Genomic DNA, 15,857 nt, shown 5'->3' with positions numbered 1-15,857 from the left:
AGGAGATCCCAGGATGCCTGGCTCATAGGAGCCGTGGCAGGCCGGAATTGCACTTTCCACTTCTCCAGGAAGGGCAGTCCTCCGCTGCAGGGGCAGGAGGGCAGCAGGGTCTTCCCTGGGCCTCTCCAGCTAAAGCACACTGGCCTCTGGTCAACAATGATCTCCCAGGGGGCCTCACCACATAGGTGAGGAGCCCCAGTCCTGGGCCTCTCTGTACCTCATCCTTTGCTCTGCTGGGCTGGGTGTAATGCAGACTTGCCCCAGTAGCATGGAGGCTCGTTGGAGACTCACAGAGTTCACAGGGAGTCATGCAAGGGTAGGGCCACGGAGAACACTCTCTGTCCCAGGACGTGTGGCTGTGCATCATGCCTTCTTCTCCAAGCTAAGACTGAAGCCTAAAATTATCAGGACCACAGAATGTAACAGAGACCCACCAGGGCAGATGTCCCAGGCATCCTCCACATTCAAGGGTCCCAGCCAGGACTGTGTGTGACCCCTCTTCCTCTGATACATGGAGGCTTCCTGTGCATGACCTTCATGACCCCCCAGACCACCTCCAAGTACACAGCGCTAGTCAATCTGACAAACACGTAGGAATGGGTTAGACCAGCCATGTCCCTCCAAGAGCTCTTGGCGTGATGGAGGGTAGACGGGTCAACACCTCTTGCTGGTGAGGGAGGTGAGCGGGTATCTGTGACTCGCCCAGAAGCACCTCTAGAACTGAAGGGTCATCCCCAGGAGCTGGCAGTCCCCACCCCCAGCTGAGGATAAGCCCCTCTGTGGGTAGCCCCGCCCAAGACCCATCCACAGGGGTGGAAAGGCCCGGAGCCTCACCCACGTCAAGGTCACCCTGAAGGGCCCTCCCAGCCCCTGAAGCCTCCAGGGCAAGGCTGCATGGAGACCTAGCTTCCCCTCCCTTGTCCTACTCTGTCCCTGGCCAGAAGGCCTCCCAGACCCAGGCCTGCTGCATACCTTCCTTGAAGAGCCTGCTACCCAGTTTCCTCCCCTGGGCCCCCAGGCTGGGACAGGTTCAGCCCATTTGCCTCCTGCTGAGATGCCTCTCCTTACTTCTGCTAGTTACCTGAATATCTTCCGGGGCCTTTCCTTCCCACCCTTGCACAGAGCTGTTCTGCAGGAATCCCTTTCTACAGCGCACAGCTCTACCTTTGACACAGCCTAGCTCTACCTTTTTCAGTGGGGGTTCACCCCATTGCATTTACTGAGACCATTGATAGGCGATTATTTCCACAGCTTTATTGTTGGCTTTGTATTTACTGTGCTTTCTCTTTGTGCCCCCCACCTTCCCTCTGCGATGGATTGTCTGTGTCTTTTGTGTACTTCCATGTCCCTCTCGGGTTCAGTAACTACTGTGCTGGTGATCACACACATGCCTAACGCAGGGTCACCTGCGCCACACACCTCTCCAGGGCCATCGAGCCATCAAGACCTCAGCCCCCACCAGGTGCTCCTGGCTGGTAATTCTACTCCCCTTGTTTTCGGGGTTACTCCTGCCCAAGCCCCTGCTCCTCTCCACAGCACGTGGTGAGGGCTGCAAGGCTGGATGTGCCACGAGCTCCATGCCTCCCACGCCCTCCTCTGACTCTGATCTTCCTTCTGGAGCAAGGATTCGGAGGCGGCTATGCTTTCGCCTCCATATGAAAATGTCTTCCATTTCATCCCTCGGCAGACGCAGCCTAGTGAGCCCAGAGCTCTGCCAGGGGCTGGCTCCCTGCATGCCCCCCAGGGCCTCAAGTCTGCCCCTTGCTCCTGCCCCCACCGTCCCTTCAGTCACATATACCTTGACCCTCATCCCACCCTCCGTGGCTGAAAATTCTCAAGCCACTTGCAGAGTGAACCCCTCTCCCTCCTATGAGAGACCCCTTCTTTGGGGCTGGGGTAAGTGTTTAAGCTTCAATTCACTGACTATTTCTTTCATTGCTAAGAGTTCCAGGCCCTTGTCTGAAGGGTCCTCGTGTTGCCCTGTGCTTTCATTCTCGCACCTGTTGGATTTGCTTTAAAACCTAAGTGCGGGGCACCTGGGTGGCTCAGTTGGTTAAGCGACTGCCTTCAACTCAGGTCATGGTCCCAGAGTCCTGGGATCGAGTCCCGCATCAGGCTCCCTGCTCCATGGGGAGTCTGCTCCCTCTGACCTCCCCCTCATGCTCTCTCTGTCTCTCTCTCAAATATATAAATAAAATCTTAAAAAATTAAAAATAAAAAAAAATGAAATAAAACCTAAGTGCATTCAGCCCTGATTCTGGCTCGGGGAAATCCACGTTCTCGTGTCATGTAACTTTTTTACCATGAATTACACGCCAGACATATGGCAGGAGCAGTTTCCAGGACAATTTCATTTACTCTGCCGGGCACCCCAGTGACACTGAGCACCAACCCAGGCACAGGAGAGGTCAGAGTTTTCCTAGCTGCTTGTCCCAAAGGCCACAGCTTTGTGTGTGACCCCCTCTAATCCGCCCCAGCCCACTGCTTCCCCTCCTCCCCGTCTCTAGGCCCTGGACCAGCATGCATAGTGTTCCCCGGAAGCTGGGATTTCCCTGCCCCTGAACACAGCTGGTTGGGGGCGGGGGAGGGGTGGTGCCTAGCCCTTGGAGACCAGGCAGACTGTGACTTCAGAGCAGGGTTCAGGAGGCCCAGCCACTCCTGCTGTGGCCCTGAGACCCCATTCAGCCTCCAAGAGGACAGGAGGCCACACAGAGAGGGACCCAGCTGACAGACACACAGTCCCAACTGAGGCCACAGGATAGAGCCAGGAGAGAGCAGCTGAGCCCCACCCACATGTGGCCCACAAAACAGGATAACTATTCTGGTTCTCACAGCGACGCTCTTAGCCCTGGCCACCGGCTCCTTCACTCCTAGCACCCAAACCAGCTCGGTACCTGTGACTCAGCAATCCTGGGCACCAGCAGTGGTGGGGTCCACTCTCACCAGGCCAGCCACATGGAGCTCCAGGTCCACCGTCCTTGCCATCACCATTCACGTGGACATTCCATGGGCACCTTGAATGCTGCCCCCAGACCCCTCACTCCACTGGTCCTCTCCTGCACTTCCCTCCAGAAAATAGCAGCCCTCTATCTCCCCGCCAGACCTCTCTCTCCCAGACTCCTGGCTGCCATCCCTTCACCTGAGCCTTGGCCAGGCCTCTGTCACCAGTCCCAGCTTCCAAGGTCTCCCCACCTAATCTACTCTCGAACCTGACAAGAGGGATACATTATGCCCCCTACCCTCCCTGGAGAGCCCATGACCGATCACCACCTGCAGGGACCCCCACCCAGTCCCCTGACCCTTCCCACACCATTTGCACACACACATCCACATCCTGGCACTTGCCCTGCGTGATGCTCAGCACTCTTCCCACCCCCTCTGCTGACCAATGGCTGCTCCTCCAGGACGAGGCGCCCCCACTTTGCACACCTGGACCCCTGAAACCCCTCACAAGCAGGCACAGGGTGTGAGCGCCACACACGGCCAGGACTGGCTCTCCCCAGGGCAGCTCCGGGGAACAGGCTCTGGCTTCAGAAAGCTGACAGAAGTAGGCCTTAAGGACAAGCCCTAGCACACGGGACACCTCACTGCTGTCTTCGAGTTATCCCGGGACAGAGGGGCCTAGCAGGGCTCAGGGCGGGATGACAGGGAGCAGGGACACGGGGGTCCCTCGTCAGTGGCAATGAGATCCCCAGTGAGGTGGCTGGGGGAGTGGCCTGGTAGGGGTTGTTTCAGAGAGCCTCAGGGTGCCAAGCCCCTCAGGAAACCCAGTCCCAAGCAACTCTTTACTTGGCTGCAAATGTCCTTTCCCTTGATTACCTCTAAAAATGTCACAGTTCTCAAAGAACTCTCAAGAACTGCTAAATTTTTTCTATTGAGGTGCAATTCACATAAGATTGGATTATCCACTGTAAAGTGTGCATTTCAGTGGCAGTACATGGCAAGACTCATCCATGTAACAACCCGTATGGCCTTTTCCTGGGTAAATAACACTCCATCATGTGGACAGACCACACTTCATTTACTCATTCACTGTTGGAGGACGGTTGGGCTGCTAGCATCTTCTGGCTATTAGGCAGAATGTTGTTATAAACATGGGTATGCAATGCTAAATGTATCTGACATGAAAGTACTTGATTCTGCTTCTAGACTTCTAGACATTTTTTACAATTACAATATCCTAAAAATCACAAGAAACATTCTCAAAAACGAAAAACCCAAAGGAAAAATGGTTGCCCTAAAGACACTGTGCCCATAGTGAGTGGGGATGAAAACCCCGGGACGCCTGGGTGGCGCAGTTGGTTGGACGACTGCCTTCAGCTCAGGGCGTGATCCTGGAGTCCCGGGATCGAGTCCCACATCAGGCTCCCAGCTCCATGCGGAGTCTGCTTCGCTCTCTGACCTTCTCCTCGCTCGTGCTCTCTCTCACTGTCTCTCTCTCAAATAAATAAAATAAAATCTTTAAAAAAAAAAAAAAAAAAAAAGAAAACCCCATTTTCCCCAAGAACCCAGCATACGATGTTTGGCGGTCAGTCATGGGGGTGGTCATGGGAGATCATCTGTAAACCCCCCAGGGCAGAGAGTCATGGAGCGGAGCCCCTGTGCAGAGCTCAAAGGACCCCTCAGCCATGAAGGGAGCCCCACTTGCAATGCCCCCAACATTCCCCTGCCTCCACCCAGCACAAAACAAGGAGAAATGGAAGAACTTTTAAAATACTTACTGTAAAAAGGAAAAAAAACTTCCATTCATCTTACCCAACTACTCTACATAAATTACCATAATATGAAACGTTCTATTCTACTTCTGCTTAATCTATTCAGATCAGTAAAAAAAAAAAAAAAAAAATCCATTCATTTTTGTCTTCCTCCTTCAAACAGTTGAATTGCCCATCAATATCTAAGTTTCTTTGCAATCCAACTGTGAAAAGTACAAAAGCAATTGTTTCATCAAATGGGACTCATGTAAACACCAATGACAGCTTCGGTTCCTTCCTGCAGGAAACACACAGCTCAGGACCGAGGTGCTTGCGAATTCCAGGGCCGAACAGACTGCAGTTCCAACGTCGCCTGCCCTTGTCCTGGCTGCGAAAGTTAACATCCCATGTCTGAGATCTCGTTTGTACAACAGGGAAGAGCAAATGTTAACAAGCACCCCCAAAACCTTAGCGCCTTAGCCAATAGAGCTCCATCTCCCCCGAGCTGTCATTTACACCCAGCCTTGGCCACCACATAGCTCCAGCGTCCTCTACAGGATCTCGAGGCTCTGGCCAAGGAATGGGGCTCACTGGCCACAGGAAGAAGGCTTGATAGGTTTGGGGGCCAGACCTGACACGGTGGAATCCAGTGGTGCCCACAAGGGCTAAAACCCGGCCCCCACTTCTCCCTGGAGAGCAAATGCCGGTAAGCTGGTGAGCACACGGCTGCATCTCAGCCCCAGGAGGGCACAGAGGCGGGTCACTATTACTCATCCTTGTCATTATTTGTGACCAGGCCCAACGGGATGCCTGAGGTGTCCTGAGTCAGGGCCTGTTCCCAGAAACCCAGTACCCAATGGCCACAGAAAGTGAGGGTGGGGAGACAGGATGCATCTTTTAGGATAGTTTTATGCTCAGATCGACCTTGAAGTCACCGGAAACCTCAGTGATGGTGGACTCCAGGGGATACATGTATGGTCCTGCCTTCAGTCCATAACCGCGAGCGCTGCTGATGTGGATAGCGGTCACTTCCTGAGCCACTCTTATGAGCACCTGACGAGATGATCTCCTCAAGTTCCCCACCTCAAATGGGGAAACTGAGGCACAGCACTGGGCAGGAGGGGCTGAGGATTCCCACCCAGGTCCCAGTGTGGGAGCCTCTGCTGCCCTGTTGGCGGCCTCCACACTGTTTGGACACACATGCCATGGTGGTCAGTCATGACAGGCCAATGAGGCCCAGGAGGTAGCTGCTGCCCACGCACACCGTGTACCCACTTTCCTGAGCCGGGATCACTCCCCATCACCCACCTTTGCATGGGCGCATGCAGACCCCTCGGGAGCCGTGGCGGCCCAGTGCCATCAACGCCAACAATGGCAGAAGACTACTGAGTCATTCACAGGCTCTTAGATGTGCATCCTCGCACATTTAAAGAAGCCTCTCTGGGGTTCTGGGAATTCCTGGAAGCTTTAGGAGAGGGACTAGTGCATCCTGAAATTACGTGTCTCTTCTTAAAGTTGAATGTAACTACCCAGCAGGCTTCCCATTCAGAGCGGGGGGCAGCACGCCTGCTGCTGGACTCTGTGGCCAGATACCAATTAGGCGACCCTGAAGATCCCCGCCTGTGACCCGCCCACTTAGCAGAAAGCCTATTGGACACTTCCCGTTAGTACACTGCTCTGACCGAAGACTGCAGCCCTAACTGGTGACATCAGAGCTGGCAGAGACATGACACTCACCCCCCAGCAGCCACTCAGCCTCTCCCCAGCCTGCAGACACCAATGGCATAGGGCTGGTGCGGGGAGGCCACACACAGAACACAGCAGAGCCTGGGAAATGGGACTGAGCCTCTTCGCCAGAGTCACACCTGTACCACTGGCAGGGTGGGCTCCGCAAGCCCCCTGCAGGGCCTGGAGACCTCTGTAGCCCTCCCACATGCCAGCGGCCTCTCAGTGCTGCTACAGCCTAGGAAAGGCTCTCTGGGAGGGGCCCATGCCTTCCGAATTCAGGGCTGACAGAGATGGGTGTGTGGGCCAGCCAAGCCCGCTGTGACTCAGCACTGCCGAGCCTCTTTCCCAGGACTCCCCCTCTGCCTGGCACCTGCTGGCAAAGGGAGCTCGGGCCTGGCACAACCGGCGTGGCCAGGCTTCCCAAACACTGGCTTCCCAGCAGCTCACCTCAGAGAGAAACAGAGGGAAGCGAGCTACCCCAAGGACAACTTCAGCAGTAGCTGGGTACTCAGATCGCATCAGCTGAAAACCAATCCTTCCGCAGCCTGATGCACATTTACACTAAAACCCCAAGCCCCTGAAATGGTGTCTGCAGCCGGCACTAGACTCCAAAAGGGAAATCAAGGCACACGCTGATGCTGCCCTCCCAGACCCAGAGGCTGCAGGACCCCAGAGGAGGGAAGACCACACGTCTTTCTGGCCTCCACCGCAAACCCCCCATGCTGCCCTGTGCCTTGGGGTTAGCTGGTGCCCTGGTTGTGTTTCTCCAGGCCTCTGCAGAGGAGCCCTGAGAGGATGACCAGTCTAGGCAACATGCAAACACAAACCGAAGCCTTTCCTGTGGCTCTGTGACCTGCAGGTTTACTACCCGGAGGGCTCCTACCTGCCACTGCCGTCCCACGGTCCAGCCCCCTCTGCCAGGTGGTCAAGGAACAGAGGGCCAGCTCCACTGCCGGGACTAGGTGGCCAGGGACTCTGGAAACCAGGAGGGACCCCGGACAGAGCTCTGGAGCCCCTATCCCACTGAGGCTGGGGTAAGCCAAGAGCCACCAGCAGGAAGTTCCACAAACACCCCATCTGGGTGTACACCCAGGCAGACTTCACAGAGCTCATAGAGTCCTTTCAGAAAGCACACATACCCATCCCATTACTCAGGCTTCTCTTTAAGAATCCTGAATACTGAATACTGAAAGTTTCCAGATAAACATTGCCCACTAAACCACTGTATTTCCAAGGAAGATTAATGAACCACACCAAGAAGTGGTTTGGGGGTGAGATGAGAGAGCTCACCATGAGGTGCATGGCTGAGCAGGGCAACCCCCATCCAGCTGGACAGCATCACCTACCCACCCATCAGTTCTTCTTCAAAGATGGAAAGCACAAATTTAACCTGTGCCATCGTAAGGATGCTCTTTGACGGCGGCCAAGACGTCCTGGCTGTGCCTAGTGTGGGACCCCTTCTGCCATGTCACCATCTTACCCCTTAGCACAGTAACTGGGCATCAACAAGAAACTTATAACCAAGCAAGAAACACAAGCATAATATTTTTCCTTCAAATGAAGACACCAACTATTCCAAAAGGTTTTACCTTTTTAAAGTTAATTACTGGGGTTTCTGGGTGGCTCAGTCAATTAAGTATCTGCCTTTGGCTCAGGTCATGATCCCAGGGTCCTGAGATAGAGTCCAGTAACAGGATCTGGGGCTTCTGCTTCTCCCTCTCCCTCTGCCTGACACTCCCCCTGCTTGTGCTCATGCTCTCGCACTCTCTCTCAACTAAATAAATAATATCTTCAAAAAATATATTTTTTAATTTAGTTAACTCTTTCTTGGAAGGACTTTCCCTAAACAAAAGCCAAAAAAAGCACATCACCAACATCATGAAGGGCAGGCTGATAAGCACGCAGCTTTCACCATCCAGGTAATATGGACCAATCTGCCTTAAAGAAACTGCCTTAAAGAAAATAAATGGAAAAATGAGAGATGGGTAATGTCATTTTAATGTTAAACAAGTGTATTGCACATTGGGTTTTTTTTTTAGTCAACTGAGGTACTTATTAATGATTCAGATAGCAAAAATTTTAAGTGTCAGAATGTTTTAAAGCATTTCTAAGTGCTTTTTTCAACTGCAAGAACAATGAGTATTTTTGGCTTCAGAATATTTTCCACTGCATTGTAATGAACAAGCAGCTCAGTGTTCGGTTTTAAACCAAAGCAGGGATTACATCAAGAATGCAGTTTGAATTGTGCATCTATCTAAATACAAAAGTGGGGGGAAAATCCTAACTGCAGGCCACAGTCTCCCCCAGACACATCCCCCCCACAGCTAACACTCACACTTCTGCTCCTCCAGCCCAGAATCTTCCCAAGACTGAGTCTGTGCTCACTTGTGCCCAATAGGTTAAATTAGAATGATAGGGGAAACAAAATTCAATTCAGAAACCCAGACAAAAGTCTGAGCTTTGCTTGAAAAATGAAAGGCTACTGCGATGAGACCTAACATATTCTACCCCTTCAAACAATCAAGACATTTAACTCCAAAGACAGATCTCAAATAAGAGACAGCCCAAACTCAAGTTGACTGCAGGGCAGCATGCCATGGCCAGATGCAAAGACCTCTAGTGCAGATGTGTCTTTGAGTCCAAGGGTCAGGGACAAATACCAGACAACACGACCCCAGACGACATGGAGGACCCGATGAACCATGACCCCTCCCTTCCCCGGTAGCTGGATTCTCCATCACGACTCTCTCCCTTGCCCAGGCCAGTCCCTAGACCTTGCCTTGGAAGGGCAGCTGCTTGCCAAAGAGAGAAAACTAGGGACACCATTCTCAATTCCCGGGCACAACCTCAAGGGCAGTATCAGTTTCCACTTTTAAAGACTTTTCCCTAAACTGAAACAGGCAGGATCACTGAAAGTATGCAGTTGTTAATGAAACATATGGCCCACAATTACTTTTACTCCCCTTCCAACAATACGACACAGTTATGTGATCCTGGAAGCAAGGCCACTGCAGACCCATAGCTGGGAGTCATCCCAGAGCCCCTGGACTCCTGACAGAGTGTTTCTGGAAATACCAGGTTACTTGATCTATGGTACATTTCCCCCGCCAGCCCTTGCTGGCATACACACTGAAAAAAGAACACTGCGGACCACCCTAGAAATGACCTTTCAGCAGGCAGACTCGATTTTTCCTTAACTGGGGACAAAGGTCACACAAGCAAAAAGCCATTCCTTGTCCAGATAACCTGTGCAGAGCCTGCCACCTCCCCAGGCAACCTACAGCAGGATGGCAGGGGGACAGAGACTGGCCTGGGGGGAACTGCAGCCAGGAGCGGTCTGGTGGGAAATGGCAGAGGTCAGGGCGACCGCATACCACACGCAGATCCGGGGAACACCTGGGTTGTAGGGACAAGGAGCTGCTACATGACAAGAAGGTTGAGAGCCGGAGGGCGGCTGCCCCTGGCCGGGAAGAACCCAGCTCCTCTTCGGGTGAGGCCAAGGAGGAGCAAGGCGCACCGCTGGCATCCTAAACCCTCAACCATACGCTCCGGAGAACTCTCTGACCCCAAAAACGGAACGCACAAACCCCGCAGATCCCTAGGCTCATCCTAGGACCCGGGGCGCCGGTCTCTCAAACAGACCTGCTGCCTCCCCCAATTGGGCACATCCAAAGGGCACGGATTTAAAGAAACCCCCCCCCCACCCTGAGAGACCACCGACGCCTGGGAGGGCGGGGAAGCCGGATCCAGAAAGGCGGTCAGCGCGGGGGCAGCAGCGGGTTCCTCGGATCGGTCAGTGCCACTGCGGCCTCCATGTCCCTAGGTCGTTGGGTGACCCCACCCGAGCGGTATCGCCCCCAGCCAGGGCCCCAACGCTCCCGCCCGCCCCGCTGTGCCGGTCCCCAGCTTGCGGCCGGGACCCTGCGCCCCGCACCCCCGTCCCCAGCCCCGCGCCGGCCACAGCGTACAAGAGCCGGAGCCGGCGCGGGGACGCAGCGCCCGCAGTGCGACTGGCGCAGCCAACGAGGCGCGAGGCGCGCCGCCCGGACCCCGACCCTGCGGCCGAGGAAAGCACCCGCCCTGGGTTCAAGAGTACGCGGGTGGGCACGGGCCAAGGACAGGGCCGAGGGGAGGATCAGCGCTAGTTGGGGGAAAGCAGGTCCGGAGCAGCAGGACCCGGGAAGAGGAAAAATGGGGGTCCCCTCCGAAACTGGGGGAGTGGGGAGAGGGTCTCCTCCGGAGTGCAGCGGGAGGCTGGGAGGCACATTCTGGGTCCAGGATAACGGGGGCGGGCAGAAGAATAAGGGAGCCCTCCGGGGCAGGGAAGAGGGATGGAAAGGTCCCTCCGGGACCCAGGAGAAGTAGGAGGGGTCCTCTTTGGGCTGCGGGCCGGGGACCACGGGATGCGAGCCAGGGGCCACGCAGAACAGGGATGAGCAGGGAGCTGGGCGCGTCCCTGCCGCGCCAGAGGGGAAAGAGCGCCCAGGTCCGCGCGCGAGAGCAGGAGAGTCCAAGACCCCGCCGGGGAAGGGGTAGGAGAGGCGGGACCCGCCGCAGGGGTCCCGTGGCCGCGCGTGCGGGTAGCGGAGTGGAGGTCGAGGGTGTCGCAGCAGGCGAGAGAGGGCCAGTCACGCGAGGAGGGGCGGGCGCTCACCTTGGGTTTGTACAGCCACTTTCGGAACCTGTTCATCATCGCCGCGCCGCGCGGACCCGGCCCCGCGGCCCTCGCCTCCGCAGCGCTGCGCCCCGCCCGGCTGCAGAGCGGGGCGGACGCGGGGGCAGGGCCGGGCCGGGGCCCGCGCGGTGCCTGGGCGGCTGGCGCGAGCGGAGTCCAGCGCGGGGCCTGGCGGAGGGTGGCGGACAGGTGCGCGGGGCAGGTGCGCGGTCGGAGATGCTCCGCTAGCGGCGCGCAGGGCGGACCCGCAGCCCCGCAGCAGGCGAACCCGCGGGCGGACAGACGCTGGCACAGCGGCGCCGGCTCCTCGCGGCTCACTGACAACCCGCGCCTCGCGGGCCACCGCGCCGCGCGCCGCACATGCGCCGACGCGCCGCGAGCCCCCTGCCCGCCCGCCCAATCCCGAGGCGCCGTGCCGCGCCCCGCCCGAGGCGCGCTCCCCAAGGGCGACCAAGCGCTCCTGGGAACGGCGAAAAACTACAAGTCCCGATGGGCATTGCGGGGAGGCGGGGCCCTGGGAGCACCGCCCTTGGTCGCGCAGGGGGCGCTGTGTATTCTGGGGCTTGTAGTCTTTCCGCAGGGAGAGCCAGAGCGTGCAAGCCGGTTGCTAGGTGACGACGTCCAAACTGCGCCCTTGAGCACACCCCCTGTCCCGGCTAGTGGCGGAGGTCCCGGCTGAGTAAGCGTGAAGTGGGGGACCCGCCTGGATTTGTGAGACCTGCCGCACCCGCTGGCTCTGGCATCTGCTGTGGCTGCGGGTGGAAGTGGGACGGGAGGTTGGGCGGCAGGAGCGCCAGCGAAGCCGGCCCGCAGGTAGGAGGTGGGAAGGAAGCAGGTAGGGAGCAGATAGGGAGGAGGGCGAGGCCCGTCCCCTCAGCCGTCCCCTCAGCACCAGCGCCTCTCTCCAGCAGCTTCCCATGGTCTCCAGGCGGTGCTCATCCTCCTTTTGCTTCTCATCTTGCTTTCACTGACCACCTTTCTGGGCTTCTTCCCAGCTTCTTGATTAAAGTTAACTGTGCTTTTGTTTTCTTTTTAATCGCTACAATAAACGGTGCTTTTCATAAAGATTTTCTACCATATTCACTACTTCCCCCAACCGTGCCCTAATTTGGATCCATAAAGACAATCACCAAAATCTAAGAACCTATTATGTATCAAGCAGAGAGCTAAAAACAAGTGTGTTGAATACAAAAAAACTTAAATTCCCATTGACAGCTGGAGAAACTGAGAGAGAAGATGCTGCTATGCTCTTGGCTTTAGGAGAGGGTCCAGATCAAGGACAGCAGGCCCCCAGCAGTTTCGCCCTTTCCCCTGACCCCACCCAGCACCTCTCTCTCGGTGTTCTGAAATGTGCAGATTTGGGGTGCAGGAAATGGAAGGAATGTCTCCCTTGGTAGAGAACTTAACTCTCTGAGACTCCTGTTATTTATCAGTGGTCCCAGGGCTAAGTGCTCTGATGGCTCTGGGTCCCTGAGCTCTTTAGTCTATGAGAGTCAATGAGACTGGGCACAAGCAGCCTCGGGGATTTCCTTGTGTACTGGTGGTGGGCCATGTTCACTTTTGAGTGCCTGGTTGATCTTCCCTACTCCCTCCAGCTACTACCGAATCACTGCTCCCCTAAGGAGCAAACACACTACCCACACACCCTGGGTTGCCTCTTATCTTCAGCTCTTCTGCATCTTCTGCATCTTCTGCCCACACTTGTGGGCTCCAGGTCTGATTTTTCACTCTAATCAGATTTTTACCCAACTCCTACTCCAAAGTTCTTCATCAAAGTCATTGTTGACCCCAATATTGCTAAGTCCAGTGATCAGATCCCCATCTCTTCCTGGAACTGTCAGCAGCAGGCAACCCGGCCAAGTGCTTGCCTCCTGAACAGAGGAGGCCACCTTGCTTGACTGGAACAGATCACACTCCCTGACTCTCCTCTTGTGGTTGCTCCTTCTCAGTCTTCTTGGCTGGGGTCCCCTCTGTTTCCCAGCCTCCTAACACAAGAGTTCCAGGACTCAGTCCTTGGAAGCTCTTCTCTTCACTCCTTCCCTGGGTGATTTTCTACAGTCACACAGTCTGATAAAAAACCATTTTCTCCTGATCTTTCCAAAACTTATATCTCTAGCCTGAACATCACCCTGGGACTGCAGACCTCCTTACCTATTCTTTGCTGGTAGAAGTCTAACAAGTCCCCTTAAACTCAACATGCCCAAATGGACTCTCCATCTTTCCCCCTAAGACCTCCTCCTCCCCAGCCAGTGCTTCTAGCATGAGAACTCGGGATAGAAACTTGGGTGCCTGCTCTCTATGGTTCTGTCCTTGGCCAACTCCAAGGCTGGGGCTGTTGCTGCTGTGCAGAGGCTTCCCCCCATGCCTCCCAGTTTGAAACTGTGCTTGGGAGGAAGGCTGGCTTCAGGGAAGTGAGTATATCAGTTAAGATTAGGTTCTTAATCTTAAGATTAAGCTAGGGGTGCCTGGGTGGCTCAGTTGGTTAAGCATCGACTCTTGGCTTTGGCTTAGGTCATGATCTTATGGGTTATGGAATAGAGCCCTGTGTCTGGCTCCCGCTCAGTAGGGAGTCTGCTTCTTTCTCTCTCTGCCCCTCCCCTTGCTCATGTTCACTCTCGCTCTCGCTCTCTCTCTCCCTAAAATAAAAAAATATTTTAAAACTTTTTAGGGGCACCCCAGGTGGCTCAGTAGGTTAAGTGGCTGCCTTTGGCTTGGATCATGATCCCAGAGTCCTGGAATCAAGCCCCACATCGGGCTCCCTGCTCTTGGGGAAACTGCTTCCCCCTCTGCCCCTCCCCTACTCATGTTCTCTCTCTCTCTCTCTTAAATAAATAGCATCTTTTTAAAAATTTTTAAAGATTAGATTCAGCTACATGTAACAAAAACCCCCAAGATCATAGTGACCCAAATAAGATCATTCATGTTTCCATAAAGGAGGTTAGTGGGGAGGCAATCCTGGAAGATATAGCAGCTACAGAAAGCCACCAGGGACTTGGTTCTTCTCTCTTCCTTCTCTGCCATCTTGAACATATTTCCTCACAGTCCAGAATGGCTGCCCAAGTTCCTGCCATCACTTCTGAGTCCAGGCAGCAGGATGGGAAAGAGAAAAAGCATGTATTCCTCTGCTTTTTTAGAAAGAATTTCCTGAAATCTCACACCTTCATGGCATACCCAGCTGTCACAGAGGTGGGAGAATGTCATCTTCCAGCTGGGCAACAATAAACCCAACTAAAACTTGGTGCTTTGTTACTCAGGAGGAAAGGGGGACTGGAGATTAAAAAGAGATTAAAAAGCAACCAGCAAAACCTGCCATGGGGGTCTGTACTTAGAGCACAAGCCTTCAGAGCATGACTTGGTAAAAATCCTTTTACTAGGCTCAAAAGCCAGGGGAAGAATGTATATGAATTAATGCACATTTGGTATCTATGGAAATGAAGGCTCTCTAGTGGCTGAGATTGTTGAACTGGTTTGTGTCTGATGGAACTTAAACCTCCTGTAGTCTCATTTCTTTCTATAAAGGATTTGCTAAGAAAAGAGAAGCTTTGGTCCAGCCCACCTTTAAAGTTTCCTTAAATATGAGACGGTCAAGTCTTGATTAGGGGAGTTAAATCTTGAGAATTAAATGCCACTTCCCAACCTCTGGTTTTGCCCCCATTAAAACAAAACCGAGGAGCTAAGAGCATGTATCAGAATCAGATGACTTTACTACCTGTCTCCCACCCAGACATGTGATCATATTGCCTAAGCTCATAGGCCAACTTCAGTGAGAACTCAAAACTCCAAGGTCTCTTTTCCTGAAGTCCACCTTCTTGGTGCAGCGGCTCCTTGCTGGGGTGAGGGTGCAGATCCCCTGGCCCAGGAGCCCTGGGCCTGACAGTGAGCCAGGGACCCCTCTCTCCTCCCCACAACTCCCCACAGACTCCCTTCTGCAGCCACCACCTGGCTCATGCCGTCATAGCTTCCAGTTTGTTCTATCCAGGCCAGCTCTGGATTTGGGGGACAACTTGGGTGGTTCCCTTGCTCTTCGTGGAATTGTGTCCTCACCAAAGGGCCCCTAGAAGCATGCTTTCTCTAGAATGTTCCAGCTCCAGGACAGGAGGGAGGGCAGGAAAGTCATCTGCCCTGGAGCAGCTCCCCTGCATGCAGACCGCCCAAATCAGCTGCTGGAGGAAGGGAGCCCTTTTCTGACTGTTCTTGGTTCCTCCAGGCTGAACTGTGTTCAGAGCAGAGGCAGGAGACCCCATCTAGGGGCAGCGCCCCCAAGGGAGAGCCGGGAGAAGGGATAAAAGATACTGCATCCTTAACATTGTTTCTATAAAGACGGACTTTTTACTTGTTGCACTCATTTTGTGAGCTCTGGAATATGTGAATGTTATTTGCCTTTATTATATTGGCATGGTGCCTCTTTCACCCAGGAATGGCTCCCCCCGAGATGTTCTCACGAGTCAGGCAGAGAGGCTCAATCTCCAACTCCTCAAGGGGTTTGTTCTCATCCACATCTACTTGCTTAGTAAATCTTGTCATATCTGTTATCATCCATTTAAATGAAACAATAAAACTGAACTCTGTTGAACTATAGGATCTATGGGAGCACAGGTTTTAAAAAACACTAATATGATCTTTGGGGAGATCTATCTCTGGGTGTCAAAGCCATCTTTCAGATTAAAACTATGAGTACCGATTAGGGTACCTTCTGGCACCTTCTGGACCTTCTGGCACCTTTTTGTGCCCTGTTGTTCACCCCGCAGACACAGCTGTGG

The 15,857-nt window shown here is 54.2% G+C and overlaps 1 protein-coding gene across 6 annotated transcripts in view; it reads right to left on the bottom strand.

The window, feature by feature from the left end:
* The window catches only part of ZFYVE28 (zinc finger FYVE-type containing 28), a 108,424-nt gene extending 97,273 nt beyond the window's left edge, over positions 1-11,151 (bottom strand). For all 6 annotated transcript variants that reach the window (XR_006386745.1, XM_044267920.1, XM_044267922.1 and 3 more), the window contains exon 1: positions 11,077-11,151. Coding sequence is in view for 5 of the 6 variants with exons in the window: in XM_044267920.1 (XP_044123855.1) it covers positions 11,077-11,115 (39 nt within the window). In the remaining variant the exon portion in view is untranslated. The remainder of the gene's footprint in view (positions 1-11,076) is intronic.
* Positions 11,152-15,857: the final 4,706 nt, after the last annotated feature.

This window comes from Neovison vison, chromosome 11 (genome assembly GCF_020171115.1).
Source record: "Neovison vison isolate M4711 chromosome 11, ASM_NN_V1, whole genome shotgun sequence".
Classification (NCBI taxonomy): Eukaryota; Metazoa; Chordata; class Mammalia; order Carnivora; family Mustelidae; genus Neogale; species Neogale vison.
This window is presented reverse-complemented; position numbering and strand designations above follow the sequence as displayed.